General features: G+C 38.3%; 1 protein-coding gene across 4 annotated transcripts in view; it reads right to left on the bottom strand.

Moving 5' to 3' along the window:
- Positions 1 to 2,816: 2,816 nt before the first annotated feature.
- The window catches only part of ANKRD50 (ankyrin repeat domain 50), a 51,466-nt gene continuing 27,094 nt past the window's right edge, over positions 2,817 to 27,188 (bottom strand). For all 4 annotated transcript variants that reach the window (XM_039541128.1, XM_039541130.1, XM_039541129.1 and 1 more), the window contains exons 4-5: positions 9,408 to 12,958; positions 2,817 to 5,569 (exon numbers count right to left, since the gene is read on the bottom strand). In XM_039541128.1, the coding sequence (XP_039397062.1) occupies positions 9,411 to 12,958 (3,548 nt within the window). In that variant the 3' untranslated portion in view covers positions 2,817 to 5,569; positions 9,408 to 9,410. The remainder of the gene's footprint in view (positions 5,570 to 9,407; positions 12,959 to 27,188) is intronic.

Consider the following 27,188-nt stretch of genomic DNA (forward strand, 5'->3'; position numbering starts at 1 on the left):
GTAGCTGCAGAGGAACCTCCACAAGGGACAATCATGCAATAACATATCTTTGCCAGTAGTTTCCACAGACATAGCATAGCACTTCTTCATAAGTGTGCTGCTTTGAGGGATAGTCTCTAGTTTGTGATAATAGATGAGACTCTGATGAACTATGAGACTCTAATGTACTAGATACTCTTGACACAAAAAGTAGTTACAGTACTTTCTGAAGGTGAGTTTAATGAGGTATTTCTTTCCCCCTCCTCCCCCCACAGTGATGTAGTCGAAAGGAGGTCAGCATTTCCCACTTCTAACCAGCATCACTTTAGGTTATGTCTAAAGGTAGCTGCAGCTCTTGTAGACATACCAGAGCTAGCTTTGATCTGGCGAGATCAAGGCTAGCTAACAAAAGGAGCAGAAAATAGGCTCATCTACCCAGCTGGGGAGACCCATTCAGGCATAGAGTTGGCATAGCCAGCTCCTACACCAGGCTAGGAGGCATTGCAGGTGGAAAGGAGGAATCTAGCATAACTGGAGCACATTGTGAAGGCACATTATAGTGGCACGGTTGGAGCAACTGGAGAAGTTTAGAGCAGCCCCCAGGAGAGTGCAGACACAGAACATACAGAAAATCAGCAAAATGGTTGCACCCACATCTCTAGTAGAGAAGGGAGGGAAGGAACAACCATTAGCACAGACAGGAAGTAACTTCAGAAGCACTCTGCACCCTTTTAACTTGCAAAGCTCCATTTGCAGGACACAAAGCTTAACTGAGTACAGAAGACAAAAAAGGTATAGTGCAAGAATTTTTTAAAGTTTAATTTCTGTAGCATAAAATGTACCTCAGTTTCAAGATTCAGCTTGTCTATTGTAAACTTACAATAATAAAAGTGAAAGGTCTTTCTGGGACATAAATAAATTAAACCTTCATGATAAAGGTCAATTGGTTGATATGATTTACACAGAATTTCTGAGAATCTTTTAATAAAACTATTGGCACACTAGTAGGATTTTTTCAGTCTACCTTATTTCTGACACTGGAACTGTCTCCACTGTAGAAAATTTACAATCTAGATCAATGCCAACTTCTTACTACTATTTGGCACTGGTGAGGCCACATCTGGAGTATTACATCCAGTTTTGGGGCCCCCACTACAGAAAGGATGTGGACAAATTGGAGAAAGTCCAGTGGAGGGCAACAAAAATGATTAGGGGGCTGAGGCACATGATTTATGAGGAGAGGCTGAGGGAACTGGACTTATTTAGTCTGCAGAACAGGTCAGGGGGGATTTGATTGCAGCCTTCAACTACCTGAAGGGGGTGGAGGGGTTCCAAAGAGGATGGAGTTAGGCTGTTCTCAGTGGTGGCAGATGACAGATCAAGCAACAATGGTTTCAAGTTGCAGGGGGGGATGTCTAGGTTGGGTATTAGGAAACACTATTTTACTAGGATGGTGGTGAAGCACTGGAATGGGTTACCTAGGGAGGTGGTGGAATCTCTTTTCTTAGTGGTTTTTAAGGCCCAGCTTGACAAAGCCCTGGCTGGGATGATTTAGTTGGGGTTGGTCCTGCTTTGATCAGGGAGTTAGACTAGATGACCTCCTGAAGTCTCTTCCAACCTTAATCTTCTATGATTCTATTATTCTCAGAGGGCCTTCAGTTGAAAAGCTTTGCATTAGTTTACTCTGCCAACTAGTCCCAACTGCCTTTTGGAAAAATGCATGCAACTCACAAGCGAAATTGTCCTAAAGAGTGTATAGAAGATTTGAAGCATTAGTTTAATCTGACTTTACATATTCCTCAAGATCAGAGATTAAAAACAGGTGTTCAATAATTTTGTTTAAATATTATGATTATCGGAAGAAAATGTGTGACTCTGGAACATCATAGTCTTTAGAGATTAATTCACAGGAAATACTTTGCTGTCTTTGTGAAAAATAGCCAGTGAACTAATCCAAAGCATATGCTGTTATTCCTTGGCATAAAGAGCATACCAAAAGTGGGTCAATGGTTAGAGGAAATCCACAGAAATAGTATACAAAAGGTAAATGAAGAACTTCTTACAGTAATTATGTTTGCCCTTCCACCCCCAAATCCTACAAAGGACTTTGCCAAGTTTGGATCTATAGTCATTGTTCAGATAGATCCTAAAACACATCTCCAGACTTAACTGCTTGTGGGTGACTTGAAATGAAATAGATGTACAATCACTTGAAGAAAAAAATGGTTAGTAACCTGTTCTGTAACTGTTATTTGAGATGTGTTGCACATATTCATTCCATCCTTCTTCCCCTTTATGTTGGCATCTGTCCGGTAAGAAGGAACTGAAGGTGATCCAAGGTGGCTCCACCCTTTATAACATTGTGTAGCAGCATGAAACTGCTGAGGATGCACGTATACCTAATGGGCACCACTTAGGAAAAAAAATCTCTGACTCTAGTGTGCTGGGCATGCACATGCCTGAACAAAAATGAACATGGACAATATGTCTCGAAGGACAAGTTACAGAACAGACTAATAACTTTTATTCCTGCTGGTTTCAAGGCCTCGTAAGAATGTGAAATATTAAATCTGAAGTCAGTGGAAGCTGCTGAGAACTCAGCACTTTTGAAATATCAGGACACAAACAGGGTCTAAATATGAACTTAGGAGCTAACTTCAGGCATCCAGTTTTGAAAATGTTGGCCTAAAATGCTTATGACCTTTTAAAATCATATTCTAATTTCCATTAGGTTTTATTAGACGCTTAACAAATGCTAATCAAGTTTTCCTAATTTTTAAGAACCTTTTCCTGAAATGTCCCAAGAAAGGAGGTTGTAAAATAAAACAGATAGCTGCTGAAAAGCAAATATATTTATTATGCACTTTCATATACATAGGGTTTTTCGCTTAATATAATACAAGGAATAAAATAATTTTACAATGTGAAATTCATTCAATGTACATTATAGGCTATATACAACCCAATCCAGGGGGAAAAAAAACAAAACAAAACAGTTTATCTGCAAACCAAGTTAACTGAACAGATCAGATGGAGGATATTAAGCATAACATACATTTGCATAGCAGAGTAATGAGGGAAACAGACATTTTTAAATCAATGGTAATACTTTCAATACTGATCACAAGGAGGACAAAAGGGCATCACTGTACCTCAATACCTTTTTAAGTCTGACAAATTTCAATACTTTTCTCTTTTGAAGACTTTCTCCACAAGTATATGGTACTGTTAATGTTCACAAGACAGTCCTTTCTCTAGCTTTCCCATCATGAATTTGTGATCACTTCTGGAGATGGTTGTTGGAGAGACTACGTGAAATGTGAGGAGGAGGAGATAGCACTAGTCGCATAGTGGCTTATGAATAACAAAATCTGGAACTGAGAAAGATTTGACAGGCTAAATTCTGGTCTGAGTTACAAGTGTGCAACCCCACTGACTTCTGTGTGATTGTAGAGACAGCAGGACATCACCCAACATTTTAAAAGTCCAAATTGAATTGCTTATATTTGGGGGATATTAGTTTTACTTTCTTAGCATGGTTCAGACCACATAAGGTGTAATATTAAAATCACACACAAAACCAAAGCGGAATGTCTCACACACCCTCATCAAAGTGGATATTTTAACAGAGTGGTTCATGCTCTATTCCAAAGCAATACTGAAAAGCTGCAGGAACTGTTATTTTGATTCAGAAAGTAACCTTTCAACAGGTCGTCTTTCAGTTGATTTATATGTGGGGTTTACCCACCAACTGTTTCACATGTAAATATTATTTATACAAAAACTTGAAGCTGTCTGGAAACTGTAGCCCGTTGTGAAATGGGCCCTCTGACCCAATGCGCACTTTGTAACAAAACAAAACAATAAAATTAAATAAATATAATCCCAACGACAATCAAGTAGTAGAAAATGTAAGCCTTCAGGGATATCTTTCTACAGAACAAAACATACACCCAATAAAAAAGAGAAAGTTGTGTTCTTGCACAGTATTGCAAATGCACTATACTTAAGGTTCATAACAAGTTTGCTGAAACTTTCTGGTACTCTCTTCTTACTGAACCATTAACATTCTTAAGGCTATTCTGCAAGAGTTTCATTATGTTTATTTGATAAATATCCCACAGGGACAAGAAATTAAATACTCGAAACATTCACTTCAGAATTATCAATATTGCTATGGTGTAAATGTCTAACATTACATTTTACTACAGATCATATGCCTATGAAAGATTTTCTTTTTACATTTGATAATATGAGTGAATAAGGAGGTGCTTTAATTAAAAAAATCAAATTTAATTATGTTCTGATGACTATTCACCATAATAGTAAGCTATCAAGATCTTCAGTGTCCCGGAATATACAATGTATATGCATCCAAGGGCCATTTATCTAAATTTATAAATACATTATCAACATAACTTTGGATCACACTATTCAGGGAATGCACAGAATCGCAATATGAGAAAAGTTGAATTCAAGTCTTTAGAGGAAATACTTTAGATAATAAAAGTTAACGTTTTGTACATGAGTCAGACTATGTAATAGTGAATGGTGCAATATACTTTGTAGTTTCAGGTGTTAATCAGTTTTATGACTCATGAGTGACAGAGTTAGAGTTGTGCATGTTCATCCCTTGTAAAATGGAGAAAATTTCATAGTGGACACTGTTACAAACAGTAGACCTGTTTTTGCTTGCTTGCACAAATATTACACAGGTGTAAATTCACTTACTTTAATGGAGTTATTCCTGAGTTCTTATGGAGGCATAATTGAAAGCAGAATCAGGCCTTACATTTTAGCACATTGTATTTAAGCACCTAATATTGATTTTTTTTTATCATACTAGACTATTTAGTATGGGCTAAGTTTTGCCCGTGGATGCACATGCATAGCTCCTATCGTTTTCAGTGGTAGCCAGTCTGTACATCCAGATATCAAGCTGTAATTGTAGAAATTAGATTTTATTACAAAAAAATCCCAGAGGTGTGGTGTATGGTTATAATCTTGCATCTCTACCATTGAACAGAGTAGCTTTACAGACAGAACATACAAGTACTGTAAGTTCATCAAATACTATTACCAGATTTGTTTTTCTTGAGAGAACGTTTGAAATACACAGGAAAATGACCATACATTACAGCAATGCAAATAGGGTATAAACTGAATGTTTAGTTTCTTTTGCCACAGGAAAATAAAATAAATACAAAAAGCACTGTCCTCCCATACATAGTTCATTGTGGCACATGCACATTTATCAAGCCTTTTGGAATAGGATATCAAAAATCCTTGCTCTTACAATTTTTCAGGTGTTGTCAGGGAAACACAGCATATATTCTGCAATTAAGAAAGAAGTGCTTATTCTGTGTATTATGTACAAAGTACACAAAATAAACTTCTGAAGCGCAGAGTGTTACACTGAGAAGGCAGCCTTAAAATTTAGGCACATTACAGTAATTAAGGTAATTGTACTGCAGTAATCACATTCTTAGTTTTCTAGATGGACTACCAAGCATTATATGCTTTCATCCCTGGCAGCTGATTAAACCATTCCAGGCAGAAACTCTTCTGTTCATAGCATCATGGAATTGGCCTAAAAGTGCAAAATTAAAAAGTTAAATTTGGGAATATTCCATATACATACAGTATATACAGAAAGACAACTATACACAGTTTCTAACTAAAGATATTTAGAAATATGAGTCCTGAAATAAAGATTTTCTTTAAAAACAAAAATACACAATTGCATTCACTATCCATCCTGGCTCCAATACCTATGGAAACTTTTGAAAATATTGCCCAAAAAAGGCAACAAGTGGTGAGAGCTGGATTTCCATTCCTGGAAATCCTTGGAGATTAGAGATTGGCAATGAGTTTCTCCATGATGAAGCAATATTTTCTAACATGATGTTCCATAGGTAATTCACTCAAAATAAGATTAATCTGTGAAATATTTTTCTGGGTAGGCACTGAGATGAACTTCAAGAATTATTTGATCTCTGTTTTGTTGGTTAGTGGAATTTTTTTTTTTAATTGGGATGTGGCAAAGATATAGAGAAGACATCAAAGTAAAAGATACTTTTGAGGCTGCACCATGTAGCTAACTGTCACCACAACAAATGATATGCAAGTTTACATTTAAAACATAGTTGTAAAAAAGGATTAAAAAGAATGCAACAACTATTCTTTGGTCATATTTCACTTTAACACTATGCAGGTGGGAAGGTGTTAAATTGGAAAAGAGCTAATGAATAGAGTCAACATGTAGTTATAAAATTATACATGGGGTTATTTCCACAAACTTTTCGTATATTTTAAATGCATTTAAGTCAGATAATTCTAAAGAGTTAGCAAATTGAATGATTGTCTCTATGCTCCTGCACAGTTTTGTTCTGGTGGACTCCTTGACACAGCTTCCACAGTTCCATCATGTTATTTGAATTTCATTTCACTTAATTATTGTTTAAAGACAGTGTTTGGGGTGCTCACATTATAGAAGAGTTATGAAACGAAGAGACTGATTATGCAGCATGTTAACCTTATAAAATATTATATGGAGCAGGGGTAAAATTTTCAAAAACACAGAATTGCCTTATGAACCTAAGTCCCATTTTCAAAAAGGACTAGCACACTTTGGCGTCTAAGTCCTGTTGACTACTAATAAGATTTAGGATCCTAAGTGACGTAGGAAAATTTTACCCCAAGACATCTACTAGAAACAAGGTGGCAGCTATAGTTGCTATATACTTGAAGATAGTTTACTAAAGATAGTAATACTAAAGTTTTATATAGAGGCAAGCTCTGAATGGCCCTTGTCTGAGCCATCACGTTGTATTAACTGGTTAGCATTAGAGTTGCATCAAACATTTGGGGAAGCAGCTTAGGGTTTTGTATAATACTCTGGGTTTCTTCCCTTTACAATAAACCTCAGGAACTAAACTTGTAGCCTAGGAATGGTAGGAAGGGACACACGTCAGTGAAAATGACTTCTACATTCCAAGGCAGCCTGGGATAAAAACCCTCTTCTTTCTTTTGCTAGAGCAAGATGTATGAATGTCTAACTATCAGGTGACTGACACAAAACTAATAAGCAACTGTTCACAAAAAAAATCCTTGTTGACTTGCTGCAAGACTAAGCCAGCTAACAAGAACATTTTTGTTCTAAGAAGGAACAATCTGGTCTGTCAGCATTCTAATATTAATGTAAACAAAGAAAAGAAATATTATGGGAAATAAGCAGTGTATACGAAGCTTTTGCATTTCAGGAAGATGCTGCTCCTCTGAAACTCAAATGTTTGGGATCATTATTAGTAAAGTCACAATACCTTAACAAAAACTCAAACTTCATTAGAATGTTGCGGGTATAAGGGTTGGAGGAGAGTGAATTAACTATTTAACTAACTCCTGGATAATTTCTGTAAAAAAAACTATTGAAAGCTGCAGAATTTCTGGTTGAGAATGTATTATGTAGAAAGTGAGAAACCAAAATTAATTTCATTTGGAGTCTTAAATTATACTTAAGAACTTTTGTATGAATACACAATTCCCTCACTCAGAAAACTGGTCCCATAAGCCAATCCTACAATGAGATGCATGAAGGCCATTTAGAATCCCATCTCCTTTAAAAGGGCATTGTTCTATACTTCTCTCACTGCAGGATATAGGCCACATTAAATATTTCAATTTAAAATTGTAGAGAACTTATTCTTGTAACTTGAAAGAATATTTTACAGTTTCTTGAAGAGTGTATATTGTGACAGATCCAGACCAGTGGGGTACAGGAGTCTGGTAGAAGGCAAATATACTGGCCAATGGATGAACAATTTTCTGTTCCCTGAGTGACCAGAGCAGGGGCTGCCCTAGAGCAATCAGGAACCTGCTAGAACCAATTAAAACAGGCGAGCTAATGAAGACACCTTGTTTAAAAAAGGACCTCCCATCAGCAGGAGCGGCGCCAGGGTTTTTGGTGCCCTAGGCGCAAGGCCGGCTCTACCCATTTCGCCGCCAGTGCCGTGGCTCTGGTGGATCTCCTGCAGGCGTCCCTGCGGAGGGTCCGCTGGTCCCGCGGCTCTGGTGGACCTGCCGCAGGCATGCCTGCGGATGCTCCACCGGAGCCGCGGGACCAGCGGACCCTCCGCAGGCACGCCTGTGGGAGGTCCACCGGAGCCGCCTGCCGCCCTCCCGGCAAAAGGCCGCCCCCTCCCAAATCCTGGTGCCCTAGGTGACTGCCTAGGCCGCGTAAATGGAAGCGCCGGCCTTGCCCATCAGTTAGTAGGTGGGTGTGTAAGGAGCAGGGAGTGAGGCGTGTGCTGCTGGCGGAGTGAAGAGTTCAAGCGTGATCAGGCTTCAGGAGGAAGATCCTGCAGTGAGGATAAAGAAGGTGCTGGGGAAGGCCATGGGGAAGTAATCCAGGGAGTTGTTGCTGTCATGCAGCTGACACAGGGAACATTATAGACAGCTGCTATCCACACGTCCCTGGGCTGGAACTCTGTGTAGAGGGTGGGCCCAGGTTCCCCCCAACTCCTGATTGGACACAGGAGGAGTTGACCTGGTCTGAGAGAAACACCAGAAGGGAAGGTCTAAATCGGAAAGGGATCTGCCCTTTCCCCGACCCACTAGGTGGGATACAGACTGTGTTCTCCATTTCCCCCATGCTGGCCAGTGACGAGGTTAGCTGAGTGGGCGGCAGGTTTGAGCCACTAGCAAAAGTGGCCAACCTAAGGGCTGCCGTGAATTTCTGAGGCAAGCAAATCCACCTATAAGCGCAGGACCCACCAAGGCAGAGGAGGAACTTTGTCACAGTATGTAAACAAATGAATTTCAGCGTAGCACTGAAAATATAGCAAGGTATTTTAATGTTAGCCTTTCAGCTGAAAATAATGCTGTGAATTATGTATGTATGAAACATGATACATATTCAGCTACTTATCAAAAGTACTGGAGCAACACCTTGTCTTTAGCTTTATATCAGTGTCTAAGAAAGTATACTGATCATCCAATTGTTTTACGTTGATGTTTTGAAAAACATTTTATAATGTAGAAATGCAATTTGACACTTCACAATTTTGATTAAAAATTCATGATTATTTAAAAAATATTACACTAGTTATATTTTATTTATTTAAAATGCACATATTTTGTCTATGGGTTGTCTACGTGGTGCATTACTGTGTAGCAGTTAAGATGCAAGTTCTAGTGAATACCAGTGTGTTATACGCTGTCCATGTGGACCCTGCTGGCGTGCACTAAAAGCTCCCCAGTGTGCAGTGACATAATACTATTTGGGACTATGTCAACATGCACTAAGGAATTTTTAGTGTGCGCCAGCGGGGTCTACATGGCCCGTTCAATATAATGGTGTGCACTAGAACTTACACCCCAGCTGATGCACACTAATGCAGAAAAGCCCTATGTGATGAAAAGTGGTTTACCTATTACAGTGGTGTCTCCTTCTTGTAGTTGAAGCTTGGGTCAGTTCCCTCAAGCTGAAGTTTTAAGGCTTGCTTAAGGCTTAGTTCTGTCTCTGCAGGAGGATAGCCTTCCAAAACTTCCTGAAGTCCTCTCTCCTGTCCTGTTCGTGGGACGGAAACCCTACCAAGAAAAACCTGATTGCTTTGAAGATGATAATTTGGGTTTGTCATTATTCCATTTCGCTTCTTCTGTTCCCCACTCTGTTGGTGAATTAGGAACTGTTGCTGAGGTCGACAAACTTCTTGCTGAGATGGAGGGACCAAAATTTTGCACTGTGGCTCTGCTGGCATTGATTTAAGTGGCACACTGGTTCCAGATTTGGCAACAGGTATTCGTTTATCAAACTGAGTCATTTCATATTCTAAAACTTGTGGTTGAGAGGAGCTGCTCTGCTTGATTTTTTTCCCAGCAGATCCAGATTTGCTGGAGTTTTCTGTTTTCCCCCCTTTGTTTGCTTTAGTTGATTTCAAACTAGGTTTTACTTGGCTCCATTCAAATTCACTACTTGGTGAATTATGATTCTGACTTAAGGAATGAGTTGTGGAAGAAGGAGAAACAATGGACTGCCTGCTTCTACTACGAGGCAGTGAATGCTGCTGTATTTGTTCGGTAAATGACATACTATGGAAACTATCAATAGGCACTGTCTGGGCAGTTGCTGTAGATGACGTAGTACGCAGAGAAGAGTTTTTGGAACTTTTCAGAGAGTTGTTTGATAAAGATGACTTCTGGCGGTCCACTGTAGAATCTGGAGATTCTGAGGGAGAACTAAAAGCATGAGCAGGCCCATTAGACAAACCACGCATAGTAGGCTGCATATCTCCTCCACCAGTGCTCCCTGAACTATTTGATTTTATTGTTAATGACTGCAGTTTTGAAGAGACTGACTGCAAGGGTTTTTGCTCCATTGTGTGCACTGGTGATGGAGTGCAGCCATTTAGACTAGATGCACCATATTTTTCCAGTAATTTAATAATCTGAGAATGTCCATTTTTTGCTGCAACACGCATAGCAGTACGTCCAAATTGATCTGCATGATTCGGATCAGCACCATGCTCCAATAATATCTGCACAACATCAATGTGTCCTTCTTGTGCTGCAATGCAGAGTGCAGTAGCACCTTGATTACAGGTGTGGTCAACTAAGGCTCCATGCTCAATCAAAAGCCGAACTACTTTCACATGGCCTTGCCAAGCAGCAGACTGCAAAGCGGATCGCTTCTCATTATCTGCAGCATTCACATCAGCATGGTATGTTATCAGTATCTGCACCATCTCCAAATGGCCCTGCCAGCAGGAAACATGGAGTGCTGTCCTTCCTTCTGCATCGCTTGCTTCTACGTTTGCACCATTTTCTAAAAAATACTCGGCCATTGTAAGCTGGTTTTCTAATGCCAAGATGTAAAGTGTTGGCCGGCCATCAGCATCTTTGTAGTTTACATCTGCTCCATGGCTGAAAAGTAGTTCAACTATATCTCTATGACCTTCTAAAGCAGCAACTCGGAGAGAATTTCTCCCATCATAGCCTCTCTGATCAATGTTAGATTTATTTTCCAGTAATATCTGTACACAATCATAGTGACCTTCTTGTGCAGCCAGTATGAAAGGTATACGTCCATCATTATCAATTTCATTTGTTCTGGCACCTTGTTCTATAAGTGCTTCACATATCAACCTGTGACCTTCAAAAGCTGCCATGTGCAAAGGTGTCCATCCTGCATCATCTCTATGATTTTCATCTAGACCTCTGTCCAGCAGAGTCCGTACTACTTCAACATTACCTTGGGCAGAGGCTATACTAAGAACTGTTCGCCCTTCACTATCAATGCTGTCCACAGCAGCACCCCAAAATAAAAGAGTATTTACAACTGAAGCATGGCCCATGGAGGCTGCTGCCAGAAGGGGTGTACGACCATTATTGTCAGTGTGATCCACATCAGCTCCTCCTTCTAGAAGTAAGTCAACTACATCTACATGCCCTTCGTAGGCAGCTACCAGTAGTGGAGTCATACCATCTTTGTCACAATGATCTACTTCAGCACCACGGTCAATTAAAAGGCTAACCACTGAAGCATGTCCCTTACTAGCAGGTACACAAAGTGCAGCAACAGACAGAGCAGTCCTTCCATCCACATCCTCATGATTTACCTCTGCACCATGGTCAAGGAGGTGCTCCACAATCTCTTTATGTCCCATGTATGCTGCTGCAATCAAAGCCGTTCTACCTTCATTATCAGCTTTGTTGACTTCAGCTCCATGTTGTAGCAGATTCAGCACTATATCTTCATGTCCTCCCCATGCCGCTGCTCTCAAGGCTGTTCGACTGTCAGCATCTGCACAATCCACTTTGACTCCAGCATAAAGGAGTGCAGAAACCACCTCTGTGTGTCCACCCCAAGCTGCAGATCGTAGTGCTGTCCAACCATCATGATCAGTGTGATTTACATTAGCCCCACATCCAATCAAACAATTGACAACCTTGGTATGTCCTTGTCGAGCAGCTAAAGTAAGTGCTGTCTGCCCATGAGTATCTTCTATTTCTAAATCTGCTCCTCTAGAAACAAGTAAGTTAACAACATCAAGATTGCCACTATATGCAGCATTAGCTAACAATGTTCTCCCATTTGAATCACACTGATTTACTGATGCTCCATTATCTAACAGGGTCCGAATGGAATCTTCTCTTTCCAGAGCTTGTCGTACAATGCAAGATGTACGGTCATCTTCACTGTTGACATGAGCACCAGCTTTTACTAGCAGCTGTAGTACTTCCTGCTCTTTTGGGATTAAAGTGGACAAAGAGTCTTTGACTGGTGTGCCATTCCATATCATCCACAAAGCCAACTCAGAAGTCTCTAACTGCAAATTTGAATTAATTAGATGCAATGCAAATTCTTGGGCCTCTAATGGGGTCAAATCCTTTGCTCGACAAGTGTAACTCATTGCTAACATTCTGTGTCCCTCTGCTGCATTACATAAATATTTCTGTGTACAGTGCTTTACATCCAGCAACCATTCTGCAAAACTGTAATGAAACAAAATTTTAGTATTTCCTAGACCATCAACAAGAACTTTTGACAGAACATCTAGTTTGCGTTGAAAGTCTTCCATAGTCAATGTCATGTTTTTGGTCCACACTGCATGATACAATTCTGTTGTAGTCAATGGCCTACAAGCTGCAAGAATTACATTCAGAATGGGCTGGACCTTTGCGAACTGTTTTCTTACAAAAAGCCTCTGACAAAGCCAGAGATATAGGCCATTTAGTGTTCCAGGAATGTCACGGATCTCTCTTAGCATGATAAAATTTTCCACAACTCCATCTAGGACACGTTCTAGATATAAAAAGCAACCACTGCTTTTGATGTGAAGCTGGTTTAGCATTTCTGCAGTTTCTTTTGTGAGATGTTGTCTCAGTGCTTCTTCTTGATCTAAACGATGGAGAATATACTGCTGCACATCTTTCACGATATATGCCTTTCGGAGATCATCTAGGCTTATTTTTCGAAAACCTATTTAAAAAGAGAAAAGATAAAGGTCAACAAACAATTCTGCAGTTTAGTTTTCTACTAGTTTTGGTTGTTCAATATTACAAAAGAAAAAGAAGGCTTTTGGAGAGGAAGTTTGGGAAACAGGAGAAATGATGTATGTATCAACACAGCATATCTGAAATTCAGTGACAAATATCTAATAGTAGCTGAGAACTGTGCTATAATATATAAAGCAGCATAATTTTTCATATTCCACAAAAAAAGAGAAATGTACATTAGTGAACAAAACTGAACTGGACCATGGTACAGGGATTGTGACACTGTCAGACAATGCCAAGCACACTGACAGCACATAAATAAATAATTAGAAATAGTAAAAAACCTGATCTGCACCCTTAACATATCCCATTCTATATTAGGAATATGTGAAATTTAGAAACAGTTGTTTATGTTTGTTTGTTTGTTTGATGGACTATCTAGCCCAACAGCTCAGCCTTTTTATTTTGGTTCTTCTTAACTCCACTCTGTGCTTTTTAAGAACTCTCTTTAATTCATTTGAGAGTTGAACTTTAATCTTGGCTTCACAATCATCTACACAATACTTTTAATATATTTATTATCCTTTGTGTGAAAGAGTTCTGCCCAAATTTCCATTTACTCAAACTTTCTTAACTTTCAGATTATGACACTTAATTTTCAACCTCTTCGAAGTCTATAATTAATAGTGATGAATCTCTTTCATAATTTGGGGACTTTCTAATAGGTTGGCTTGAGGCCGCTTGTTGAACAAGAAAGACTTTGTTTAGTTTAGATTCTTTAGACCGGTTCCCTTCCCCTTCTCTCCCCCAACCTACACTGAAAGCAAAAAACTGTGATACCACAATGACTAAAGCAAATGAGTAACCCTACTAAAGTCAAGGGGTACTCAGAGTATATAAAAGTCAACAGATGCAATGATGAATTCACATTATATGAGGATGATGAAGTAGTTTCCAGTTCACTAACTGAGGAGGATGTTACACCTCATTTACTAAGGACAATCATTTAAAAATCAGTAGGACTGGATAACTTGCACCCAAGAGTCCTAAAAAGAGTTGGCCGAGGAAATTTCTGGCCCACTGATATTTTTAATAAATCTTGGTGTAATAGGGAAATCTTGGTGTAACATGCCAATATTAAAAAAGGTAAGCATGATGACCCAGATTATAATAAACCTGATTTCATTCTTTGATGAAATTACAAATGTAGCTGATAAAGGTAACTGTGTAGATATAATATGCATACATTTTTGATTTAGCACCACACAAAACATTATGATTAAAATAAAATAAGTACTCTGGAGTACTGACAGAGCACATGTGAAATAGATTAAAAACTAGCCATTTGACAGATATCAAAAAATTGTTGTCAATGGGGAATCATCATCAAATGAAGTGTTTCTAGTGGGGTTCTACAGGGATCAATACTAAGCCCAATCCTATTCAACATTTTCATCAATGATCTGAACATAAATCTAACATCAGTGTTGATAAAATCTGCAGATGACAAAGACTGGTGGATTGTTAAATAATGATGTCAGTCATACAGAGTGATTGAATCACTTGGTAACTTGGGCCCATTCAAAGAAAATACATGTGAAAAGGATACCCCTCGAGCAACACAAGTTACACTGTCCTAAGCACTGTTCACACCACTGCTATGTTGGCAGGAGAGCATCTCCCACCAACATAGCTTCCGCCTCTCGCAGAGGTGGAGTAATTATGCATCTTCACCACATGAACTACAGCTTTGCCAATATAGCGCTGTAATATAGACTTTCCCTGAGAAACTTAAATCTGTTTAATTAATCAAAAGAAGAATGAGAGGTGACTCAATTACAGTCCGAAAGTACCAAGTTCTAAAGGGCTCTTTAATCTAGTGGATGAAGGCATGACAAGAATCAATGGCAGTAAACTGAAGCCAAACAAATTTCAATTAGAAAAAAGGCCTTTTTATTTATTTATTTATTTTTAAACAGTGATAGCGATAACCATTGAAACAAACTACTATGGGATTCCCATCTTTTGATATCTTCAGATCAAGATGATGTCTTTTTGGAAGATATGGTTTAGTCAAAAACAAATTATGGAGCTCATACTGGGTGAAATTTAATGGTCTATGATATACAGCAGGTCAGACTAGATGAGGCCTTAAAAACTCTATGAATCTATGACTATTCCTGTGTTTAAATCTTTGCAGGCCCAGGGAATCTGACATGATGACCTGTGTGTAAGTGTAAAAGTACAAGTAGGATCTAAAAAAGTACCTAACACAATAACAATATTATTACTTATTTATCTTCCTCATTTAAAACATAGTAAGCTGTTTGCCTTTTTAAAAGTTGCTAAAAACTGGGGTGAGGAGTTCAGTACTTCCCCACTATTCTGTATTACCTAAATAACCTTGTTCTTTAAAGTGTTGACTGATTTCTGTAACTAGCAAAAATAAAATTTCAACACAAGTACTAAAAACCTCTATAAAAAGGATGACTAATCTGAATCTTAAATTATCCAGGCAGGTAAGAACAATTATAATTACTAGTATTGCCCTCTGAAAATTAAAATTTTAATATACTCTAACGCTGAGAGTTGAATACACTGTACATTTCAGAAAGAATTAAGCATACAATTTTAATATTTACTCAATTCTTGTTTGAAATTAATGCAGCTATTTCAATTTGGAACAACATTACAGTTATATACTGTAAAAAAAGATAATTCACCACATTAGAGGAAATTATGGTTAACAACAAATGCATAATGATGGAGAATTTCCAAGTTAAAAATAAATACAATTTACTGCTGGTAGTGTGATCACCTTAATCTCCTTTAACAGCCTTCAAAATATTGAAAGTGAACACTGCCAGAGATATATTTAACTATCTTTTTAATCCTGTAAATTGTACAGTATATGATTCTGCAAATGAAGGTTGTAACGTAGATCAATTTCCAACTTCTTCGGTAGTACAACAAACCAGGTTTCCTCAATGTCACGTCGTCCCTTTGTTTTCTTCTCTGTTCTTAAGAGGAAGAAGGGAAATCATTATACATACAAGAATGCTATACTTGGAAATGTGTTAAAACTGGACTCTTGGAAGTTTTAGTAGGCTGCCGATTCCCAGAACATAGCAGATGCATAGAATGTAGTGTATAAAAAAAGTTCAGTTACATGTAGCACTCAACTGGTCTCTGTCATTTGAAACATCAGTCTTGACAGTGCCAAGTTTTGTATTTGCCACAGATCGTTCTTTTCTAACAATAAAACATAACAATAAACATAACAATGCTTGCATACATGACTTTTCTGGAAGCTACAGAACTCTAAGAAACTCTAGAAGTCACAGAAACAGCAATTTAAGTTGCTGAGTAAAAAATAAAAAATAGTTTAGGCCACAATTGTACCTCACCATTCCAGTGACAGACAGTAACCTCATCCATCCACAGTAACAATATGCACACATTTTTATAGAGTCAGCTAATCTGCCTTAAAAACTTTTTTTTTTGGAAACCAAAAGTGGTCATCAAACCGCAAATTGTCTTGGGGGAGAAGCAATCCTGTGGTAACCAGTTCAATCCAGTTTTGACCATTATTCCACGAGCTAATAGTTTGAAGTAATACAATTAAAAATGGCATTGTTTGGATCTATGTTTGTGTTTAACATGACTTCCAGATCTAAATACTCAGTTGATAAATTTTGTTCTAGCTGCAAATTCAACCTGGATTCTAAGACTTAAGATGAATTCTCCCCTTTTCAAGCACCCTCACTAAAGTTTCTGCATCCCATATTAGGCCCTCTGTGGTACCTATGCAACCCCAATTACCTTCATTGGGGCTGCATAAATAATACTGACTAGAGTTTAGTGAACAAGTCTGTTAACATTGCTGAAGAAAGAATGTAGTCTAGCTTAGGGATCCAGTTTCATTCCTTTTGGAGTTTAGGACTGGACCTAATTACACATACTGACATGAGATGCAGCTATTTCTAGAGTGGAGGGTGGCAGAAAGCCAGCACACAGCATGCATCTTCACAGTGCTATAGTGAGGGACGGATATTCTGGCCCAAGTAATCAGACTAAAACCTTGATAAAGGAACCACAATATCTTTCACCTCCAAAAAAACCAGCAGAAAGGATCCTCCCACTTCCACCCCATTTTTTTTTTAAAGTGTCATATGAAAGCAGACAGCAGAATACTTAAATTAATGGCCTTGAAAGAATGATGGACTGAGCTGTCTCTGTCAGGATCTTAACCCCATACTTCCATAGACATATAGGTATTTTAAATTGAAACTCAGACTATGTCATCCTCTTTATCATGTATAAATGCCATTCTGAAAAATAACTGAAAAAAGTTAGAGTTCAAAGCCAGGAGAAACCACCAGATCATCTAGTCTGACCTCCTAACATCACAGGACACCACCACCACCCAGCACCCACACACTAAAACTAACAACCAAAATTAGGCCAAAGTATTACAGACAACAGGAAACTAGACTATTATATGTCACAGGCAGAGAACAGGAAGGACAGGGGTGCAACCAGTGCCAGAGTTTCCTGCAATGGCAGCAAAATGATTAAATTAAATATGCCCAGATAATCCCAGCAAGTGATTAGCACTCCATGATGCAGAGAAAGGTGAAAAAACCTTATAGTCACAGCCAATTTGACTTGTGGGAGAATTCCTTCCCAACCCTACATATGGAAATCAGTTAGACCTCAGCATGTAAGCAAGAACCATCCAACTGAGAGAACACACTTGGAGCCACCTCAGAGCACTGACCCACCCCATCCAGTGTCCTATCTCCAGTCATGGGCATCTCTGATGCTTCAGAGGAAAAAGAAAAAAAACCCTACCAGAATACATGCGAGGGTGAGGGGGAAGAAGAGGAAATCCCTTCTTGATCCCTACAGGCGACCAGCTGAAGCTTTGAAGTATGAGCTTTTTGTAACACAAGACATAAAGCAGAAGGGACCACCATCATCATGAGCCACTCCATCATATAATCCCATTCATAATTTGTTCAGTTCTCTCAAAACTAATTATGTTGCTTGCCCCACAACTTCTACTGGGAGGCTGTTTCAGAACCTGACTCCTCTGATCGTCAGACAATTTCTCGTCATTTCCATCATGAATTTGCTCACAGCCAATTTATATCCATTTGTTTCCTGTGCCAACAGTAAGCTTTAATTTAAGTAGCTCTTCCCCCCTCCCTGCCCTGGTGTTTACCTCCCTCAAATGTCTTTATAAAGCACAATCATATCCACTCTCAGCATTCTTTTTGCTGAGCTCTTCTCGTCTTGTCTCAAACTACATGCTCTCCATTTCCCTTTGTAATAAGCTTTATACACAAAAAATTAGAATTACAAGAATTGAGGTTCTAAAATTTCCATTGCTAGCTCAGACTGAAGGACTAAATTAAACAAAGTTGTGATATTTTCTAAACATTTATCTAACAGGAAGGCATTTTACGTGTCTAAACAAAAATCCTACAAACTTGCTTTCCAACCACATCAGACACAATAAGCCACTTTCATTAGGCTGTCATGGATAAAACATTATGAAAAAGCTCATTTTGTTTCAGATACACTCCCATTACCTTCTTGAGCTCAGCAAAACAGGAGAGCAGCAGACACAACTTACGGTCCCACGACCCTGCTTTTGCATTGTTCAGATTTTTCTTACAACTCATAATTTTCTGTCCAATATGGATTTCCCTGATTTAGTAAGTTCCCTGGCAGCTCTGTAAACAGTTCAGTTACAAATGTAATTCTTGGCATCCAACTGAGGTCTGGGGTCATTCAAAAAAAAAAAAAAAAAAAAAAAGATCTTTGCTATAGAGATACTTTAAGAGTGAAAGGACCCCTTTTGAACCTTAGTACAACAAATATATGTTCTGAACAAATTGTGTTAAATACCCTATTTTTTCCTCTCAAACATTTATCTTAATCATTTTATTAAATACAAATTTAAACCAAACATATATGTGTGTATGTATCTCTCTCTCTATATATATATACACACACACACATATACACACACACACACACACACACATATATCTTTCTTTCTTTCACTTAACTGAAAGCATTTAAAATATTTATGATGAAAGAGAAATACAATATTTTAGCTATGAATAATTTACACTGCTGATCTAAAAAGGATTTCAATTAGGTATTTATATGAACTTTTACACATAACCTCCTCATAAGGAGCTGTGTGATTCATAGAATATCATCCACCTGAAAACTGAAAAAACGCATTTCACTTTTTTTCCTAACCATGTGCAGCACACTGTACATTCCATCACACTCTCACCAGACACACCTGCAATATCAAAATATGACAATGAGTTACAGCAGCCTCAACTTTGAATGTTGTTGCTTTCATAACCCTGCGTCACTGCATAAATATTTATTTATTCCTTAAAACTTCATAAGGAGAACACAGGCTCTTTAGAACATCTTACCTCCCCTAACCTATAAGAACTATTAATTGCTTGCATAAAATAATATTAGGGAGTTTTTACAAATGCATGCAGAACTTCATGTTAGTTAATATATTATATTCCATGATATCAACCTGTGCAATGTTAATCAGAGAAGCGCAAGAAGAGGAGGGGAACATCAAATAGCTAATTAAAAATCTACCCACTGGCAGGCACTGTCCCCAGTTTTAGCCTCCAAGCCTTTGAGTAAAAGTTTAAAAATTTTAGTATAAGAGTATGAAAACTTCACAATTATATAGATATGAGACAAAAGATGTCTTCTAATCAAACCGTATAATTTCACACAGTGAAATCCACTACTTGTGAAGCCTTTTCTATAACATGAAAACTATTTAAAAAGTACTTCTTTAACCTCTAACACAAACTGTAGGATAACACTGATTTCCTTCTCATTAAGGAATTTCTCTTGACATCTACATAATAAGATGGTAATATTGGGTGTCACTCTAAAATACTGTCTGCAGAGTCAATATCAAGCGATGGAAGCATAGATGAGGGCTCTTTTTATTCATAATATCACCATCTTCAGTCATTAGTGGGATTAGTGGTCTATTACCATCCAACTTTTATGTTTACACCCATTTTGACTTTATAAATTACACCAGTGAGACAGCAAGGAGACAGCAAGCATCTATGCCCATGACGAGTCCTAGACCATCATGATAGCAGAGCAATTGCCACACTTATTCTATAGCTAATTTTGCATGCAACAGTTTTATTGGTTGTATGAGGAAGTCTGCACAGATGGAGAATTACTTGGCTCAACTGCCACAGTTCTTCAAAATAATGCACACAACACAACAACTCAAACACATAGAGCACCTCACTGCAGCACCTACCCATCATTTGCTCACCTGTACAAATCCACACAACTCTCCCACTACAACACAACCCAGGCACCAGTCAACACAACCACCCACACAACACAATCAGCAAACATAACCCCAAACATCACTCAGAAGCCTAGAACGGCTGTTGAGTAAGTGTGAAGCAATGAAAACAGCTACAAGCATGGCTGAGAGCTCTTTTTGTTTAGAGCAGCACCAGGTTCAACCACCATTGAGATTCATGGCCTGTTACCATCTAATTTTTTTACTTCTCAGCCTTTTTTAAAAAAAAACAAAAACCAAAAAACAGGAATTTAGGAGTTACATCCGTGCAATAGCATGGGCTTTCAGTTGCTTTTATCAATTTTCTTTTTGATGTGGATGACTGAAAGAGGAAATCTCAGCTCCCCAAGGGACAATCGATTTTATTAGTAGATTTTAGGAGTAGGATAGACAAAGTAGTTAAGAGTCAGACAAAAAAGTTGAAATTTTGAACTTCAGTAAAACCTGATTATAATTTTTACCATAATTCTCCTTAATTGCTAAGCACCTTTTCATTTCCTAATTTTAGCCAGGATCACAACTGGAAAGACTAAAATACTGGAAGACAGGCTATTCTCAACATCCTACCCAACCAGAACCAGGAAGTAGCAGAAAATGTATTAGAAAGACTGTGCTCCCTAGATTTCTAGCCCAGAAGATGTTCAGATAAACTTCAGAATTTTTTAATGATGACCCAAACATCTGAACCAAATGCTGGATAAACTGAAGAGCACACAATCTTGCAGTATTCCAGGGGAGGCAGAAACTTTGCATGAACCACAGCGGTGGAGAGGAAGGGGTGGATTCAGATGTGTTTTAGAAAGAGAAGCCTGCAGAGATGTTTGGGCCACTAACTGCGCCTTAGATACCAAGGATCTTAGCTCCTCCCTCTGATCTTATGGAAGCTTCTCAATGCATGGCAACATCTTGCCCAGTTCAAATCTCTGTCATTTAAGAATATTGCCCGGTAATTGTAAATACGCATCTGGAGACCAGCTGAGGAACAGATCTTCCTGCCAAATAAATCAAGCTTTTTAGGTTTCTTTTTTCCCTAGGAGTCATCTTGGGAAGCCTCTGTTGCTTGGCTCTTTCATGTTAGTAGCATTACTTGTAAAATTAATTCCATTCAAATTCCATGAAATTTAATACTTTGCCATTTACACTGTTGTAAATTTTCTAAAAAATAAAAATTATTCTTCCCAGGGCCCTAGCTATAAAACATGCTTTCCAATCTTCTGCTCTTTCTTGCATCTCTTCTCTGAAACCTCTCCAATGTATCACCAATCTTCTTGAATTGTGGACACCAGAACTAGACACAGTATTCCAGAAGCAGTTATACCAGCGCCACATACAGATGTTAAAAACCCTCTCTACACCTACTTGAGATTCCCCTGCTTATGCATCCAAGAATTGCATTGGCCTTTTTGGCCACAGTGTTGCACTAAGAGCTCATGGTCAGCTAATTAACCACAATGACCCTCAAATCTTTTTCAGTATCACTGCTTCCCAAGTGAGTCTCCCTATTCTGTAAATTGGCTTACATTATTTTTTTTTCTAGATGTAAAACTTTATACTTGGCTGAATTAAAACATATTATTGATTGCTTGTGCTCAGCTTACCAAGTGATCCAGATCACTATGTATCAGTGAGCTGTCCTCATTATTATTTACCATTCCCCCAATTTTTGTCTCATTTGCAAACTTTATCAGTAATGATTTTATGTTCTCTTTTAGGTCATTAATAAAAATATTAAAAACAGTATAGGGCCAAGAACCAATCCATGCAAGACCCAACTAGAAACACATGCTCAGTGATGATTCCCCAATTATATTCAGAATTATCTGCCAATGTTTAATTAATTAACTGTGTGGCATGCCAATTTTGTATCATTTTCATTCTTTAAGCAAACTATTAAGTGGTACCGAGTCAAATGCCATACAGAAGTCTATTACATCAAAAGCATTACCATTATCAACCAAACTTATCTCAAAGAAATAAAGTTAGACAATCTATTTTCCATAAACCCATGTTAATAGGCAATAACAATTATATTATACTCCTTTAATTCTTTATTGAGTCTTGTATCAGCCATTCCATTATCTCACCCTGGATTGATGTCAGACTAACAGGCCTATCACTACCTGGGTCATCCCATTTACCTTTTAAAATATTAGTACAACACTAGCTGTGGAAACTCCCCAGTGTTCCATAAGTTACTGAAAATCAAAATCAAAGCTCTAGAGAGCTTCTTGGCTAACTCCTTTGACACTTCTGAATTCAAGTTATTTGAAGCAGCTGATTTTAAAATGTCTAACTTTAGTAGCTGCTGTTTAACATCCTGGGATGGAAAAAAGTGTTTCATTATCATCAGATCATATGAATACATCATCTGTTCCTTCACCCTCAAATACAGAACAGACATATTTATTAAACACTTCTGCCTCTTATGCTTTATTATTGATAATTCTACCATTTCTATCTAGTTATGGGCCAATACCATGGTTAGGATTCTTTTTGGTCCTACTGTATTTAAAAAACTTGTTCTTATTGTTCTTAACTCTAGCCATAGATTTCTCCTTGAGTCAGTTTTCTAAAATGCCAAGCTTTCTAATAATTTCTAAATGATTTTATGTATTCTAATTTATAAAACCCAGAACCTCAATGGTACTGGAGTTTGGGAGAGATGGAGGAGAGGGACTGTCATTATTTGAGCCATTTCAACAATATACATATAGAAACAGGATCCACATTTCTTTGAATTCATATAATTGCTCTCCATGACAATAAGTTATTCTTTCTTTGTCTGCTACCTCAGAAAGGTCTGAAAACCATTACACTATTCTGAATATAATATGTGTTTGTTATCTAACAAATAATGTTCACAAAAAGCCAATTTGTATTTTAAAAAAGTGTTGATCTCAATACTGGAAACAAATATGTTTAATCTAGTAAAACATGAATAATTACGCTATAGTTATCTTCCAACTGTCACAACTGTGATCTAAATGTAGGGATAGTTGTTTTCTACCTGTAGTCTAAAAACAAAAATTGAGTAAATATATACCTAAAAAGCTGGCCCTTTGAAACAACAGTTAGCAACTTATTTGTAAGCAGAAATATTAAAAAATTAAATGGCAAAGTAAAAGGTTATGAAAAGTAAATTTTAAATATGGGTAAGTATCGGCTTCTCAATGCCAAGTATCTTTAAATAAAACTGCTTTGTTTTAAAGTACCTAAAGCTATTAAGTCTATTAAGTAGCTGAAAACGTATGCTATTGCATAGGTGTGGTTCATAAAGTCACACATAAAAAAAGGCCAAACGTGGCTAAAACTTTAAAATTGGATGGTAACGGACCGCAAATCCAAGTGATGATTGAAGCTGGTGATATTCTCAACAAAAAAAAAAAGCTGTTCATTGCTTCTCACTGACTCAGACATTTTAGACTTCAGAGTGACACACAGTTACAGTCCTGGAATCTTGTATAGATATCATGGATTAATTACTTGCCAAATGCCACGTTTAAAACAGCAGTTTATTCTTAGAAGGCCAACCACCATATTTTTACCAGTTAGAGGATATTTTCCTTTAAAATGACGTTAGCACTTATCAGATGAAATGCTTTTTTTGCTTTGGAAAGTAAACAAAAAAATATGTTCAGCCTTTCATGGTCTATGCAAATTCCAGCACCAAGCACATTAGAAATACCTAAAAACATTCTACAGAATCTGTAAAGGAATGCTAAAAATTCCTAACAACCCCTAGCAAGTATAGGGAAAAGACTTCTGCCATTCACTTGCCCAGTATTTAGATATTCATAATTAGACTATAGGGGAGGTGCACATGAGAGGTGATGAGCATTATGGGAGTGGGGAGAATGAATGGGAAAAAGCAGAATGTTGAGTATATGAGAAAGGTGCGCAGCCATGTGAGGAAAGCTACTGGTGGCATGCACAAGAGAAGGAGGCAGGGGAACATTGCCTCTTCCCTGACTTTTCCACTCAGTGAACTGACATTGGCTCCCCATGGAAGGGAGTCACTGCTCCAAGTGACGGCAGGTCAGTTATGTGGATCTGCTAAGTGTTCCCTCTCTTCCAAGGACCCATATTCTTTTTCACTTCTCAAACCTCTACTTCAGTCCATTTTCCCTCAATTTCCCTTGCCCCGTATGACTCAGCATAGCTACTGCCACACCTTTATGTCCCTCAAAGTTCCACTCATGTCCAACATCTGCATCCTTATGGCCCCCTTGCCCACACACCTGCTCACTCCTCACTTCCCCAGGCCCACGATCACTTCCTATGTCCCCAACCCAAATGCATCTTCTCCAGAAATTTTTTTAACCAGAACACCCATATACCAATCTACTACCTCTCCTTTACTCACTAGTCTTTGGTGTCCCCAACTCCCCTGGATTCACCATGTCCACTTATTGATGATATCCCCACCCACAACCTCCCCAGTCCATTGCCAATACCACTTAATCATCTATCACTACTGTGAGGTTGAAGATAGATAGAACCCTTTGTTCAAATTTCTAAATTCCATCAATTCTCATTGGTGTTGCTTCCTATTACTCAAGAGGGAACTGAAACCCACCACTCTAGCTTGGTAGATCTGAAGGTAGATAAAATAGCCTAAGGCCTAATTCTCCCTCACTTGGGGCTACCTCTGAGGTAGAGTAGAGCAGAACATGTACATGGGTGGGAGAATTGTGAAACAAAATAAGAACAGAAATACTAGTAGTTGGAGACTAAGGTCAAAAACTTCAAATGTGCTTGCTCAAGAAACTATATTTCCAATTTAAACATGTAAATACTACTATGACCATGCACAAGTTGGGGTTTAAGCACACAATCTGGACATATATTCAGCACAAGAGTGTTTGAATGCACACTTTGTGGATAGCCAACTGGGTAAAATTTTTAGTGAAGTGATGTAGGGATAAGTCTAATGTACAAAATGTTGCAAAATTAAAAATGGGTTGGTTCCATTGTTTTTTGTTTCACCTTTGTCTGTCCCTATATGCACAAACACACATTCACAATACACAGACCAGGTGAAAGAAAAATGTCCAAGGGAATACTCAACTTCAAAACTGTTTTTTTAATTATCTGAGTGACCTACAGGTTAACAACTTCCCCTGAATGTTGAGAAGGCTGCAAGAGACTAAAGCACACTAAGTAAGACTAAGAAAGATAAACAATATCTTCTGCAAAGTTCTAAAACATCATACCATTGGGGAAGAATTAGCATTAGGTAATTGTTTATTTCAAACAACATACTAAGCTGAGCACTGAACAAATTAGCAAACAAAATGTAACAGACAAAAGACAGATAGAAGCAGGTATGGCAACCTGGTTAGGTTATTTCTTTGAGACAAAAGATAAATTCAGGCTACAAAGGTAGGCAGGGAGTTTGATCTGTGCTACAATTAGAAAAAACATCTCAGAAAGTGAACAGGAGTACTTGTGGCACCTTAGAGACTAACAAATTTATTTCAGCATGAGCTTTCGTGAGCTACAGCTCACTTCTTCGGATGCATAGAATGGAACACACAGACAGGGGATATTTATACATACAGAGAACATGAAAAGGTGGAAGTATGACCCAACCATTCCCAGTCTAATAAAGGGAAGCACCAAGACTGCGTTGATGTGATTCAAAAGAATGGAAATAAAATTGCTCCCAGTTAATAGACACAATTAACTCAGGCCTAAACAGAGACTGGGAATGGTTGGGTCATTACACTAATTGAATCTATTTCCCTATGTTAAGTTCTCCTCACACCTTCTATGGGTCATCTTAATTATCACTTCAAAAGTTTTTTTTTCTCCTGCTGATGATAGCTCATCTCAATTGATTAGACTCTTCCTGTTGGTATGCATACTTCCACCTTTTCATGTTCTCTGTATGTATAAATATCTCCTGTCTGTGTGTTCCATTCTATGCATCCGAAAAAGTGAGCTGTAGCTCACGAAAGCTCATGCTGAAATAAATTTGTTAGTCTCTACGGTGCCACAAGTACTCCTGTTCTTTTTGCGGATACAGACTAACACGGCTGCTACTCTGAAACATCTCAGAAAATGTTTTCCAAGACAGAAAGCCTGTAAGAAAGTGAAAACATATCATGTGACATTTCAGTTTCCTAGATACTCAGTTAAAATATTACACGAAGTCAGAAGAATTGATTGAAATTCTGAAGAAAAGGTGAGTGAGAGTGTTTAAATAACCTATGGAGCCAGAGAGACAAGATGGGCGAGGTAATATCTTTTATTGGACCAACTTCAGTTAGTGAGTGAGACAAGCTTTTGAGCCACACAGAGATCTTTTTCAGACCTGGGAACAAGGTACTCCCAGCTAAACAATCTGTTCCAGCTGGCATTTTGTTGTGATGCTCAGAGTACCCTTCTCAACACCTGAAGAAGAGCCTACTATTAAAATATTTGTTCCCCATGTAGGTTTTTGGACTTCCTGTTCATGAAGTACAAGCTGGTGGTTGTGCTGGAGAAAAAGTTTCTTGGATTGGAGAGGCAAGTAAAGATGCTACTGAGAATCAGAGAAGCTGAGGACTTCCTAAACAGCCAGGTTTGGGAAATATCAGTATACCAGGTTCAAGGGAAAAAGGAATAGGTGAGACAGAGAGGAGTCCTGGTAGTTTGTAACCATCAGAGGCAAAAGGTCATGGCAGCATTCTACGTGGATGGAGATGGACAAAAAAGAGCAGGCAATGGCCACCAGAGAAAGAAGAACCAGGAGGAATGCCACACAGCTAGAAGTTTCCAATCAATAGCATGTCCTCAACATGACAACTGTGGAAGATACCTCTCAAGAGCCAGC

The sequence above is a fragment of the Mauremys reevesii genome, linkage group 5 (assembly GCF_016161935.1).
Source record: "Mauremys reevesii isolate NIE-2019 linkage group 5, ASM1616193v1, whole genome shotgun sequence".
Taxonomy (NCBI): Eukaryota; Metazoa; Chordata; order Testudines; family Geoemydidae; genus Mauremys; species Mauremys reevesii.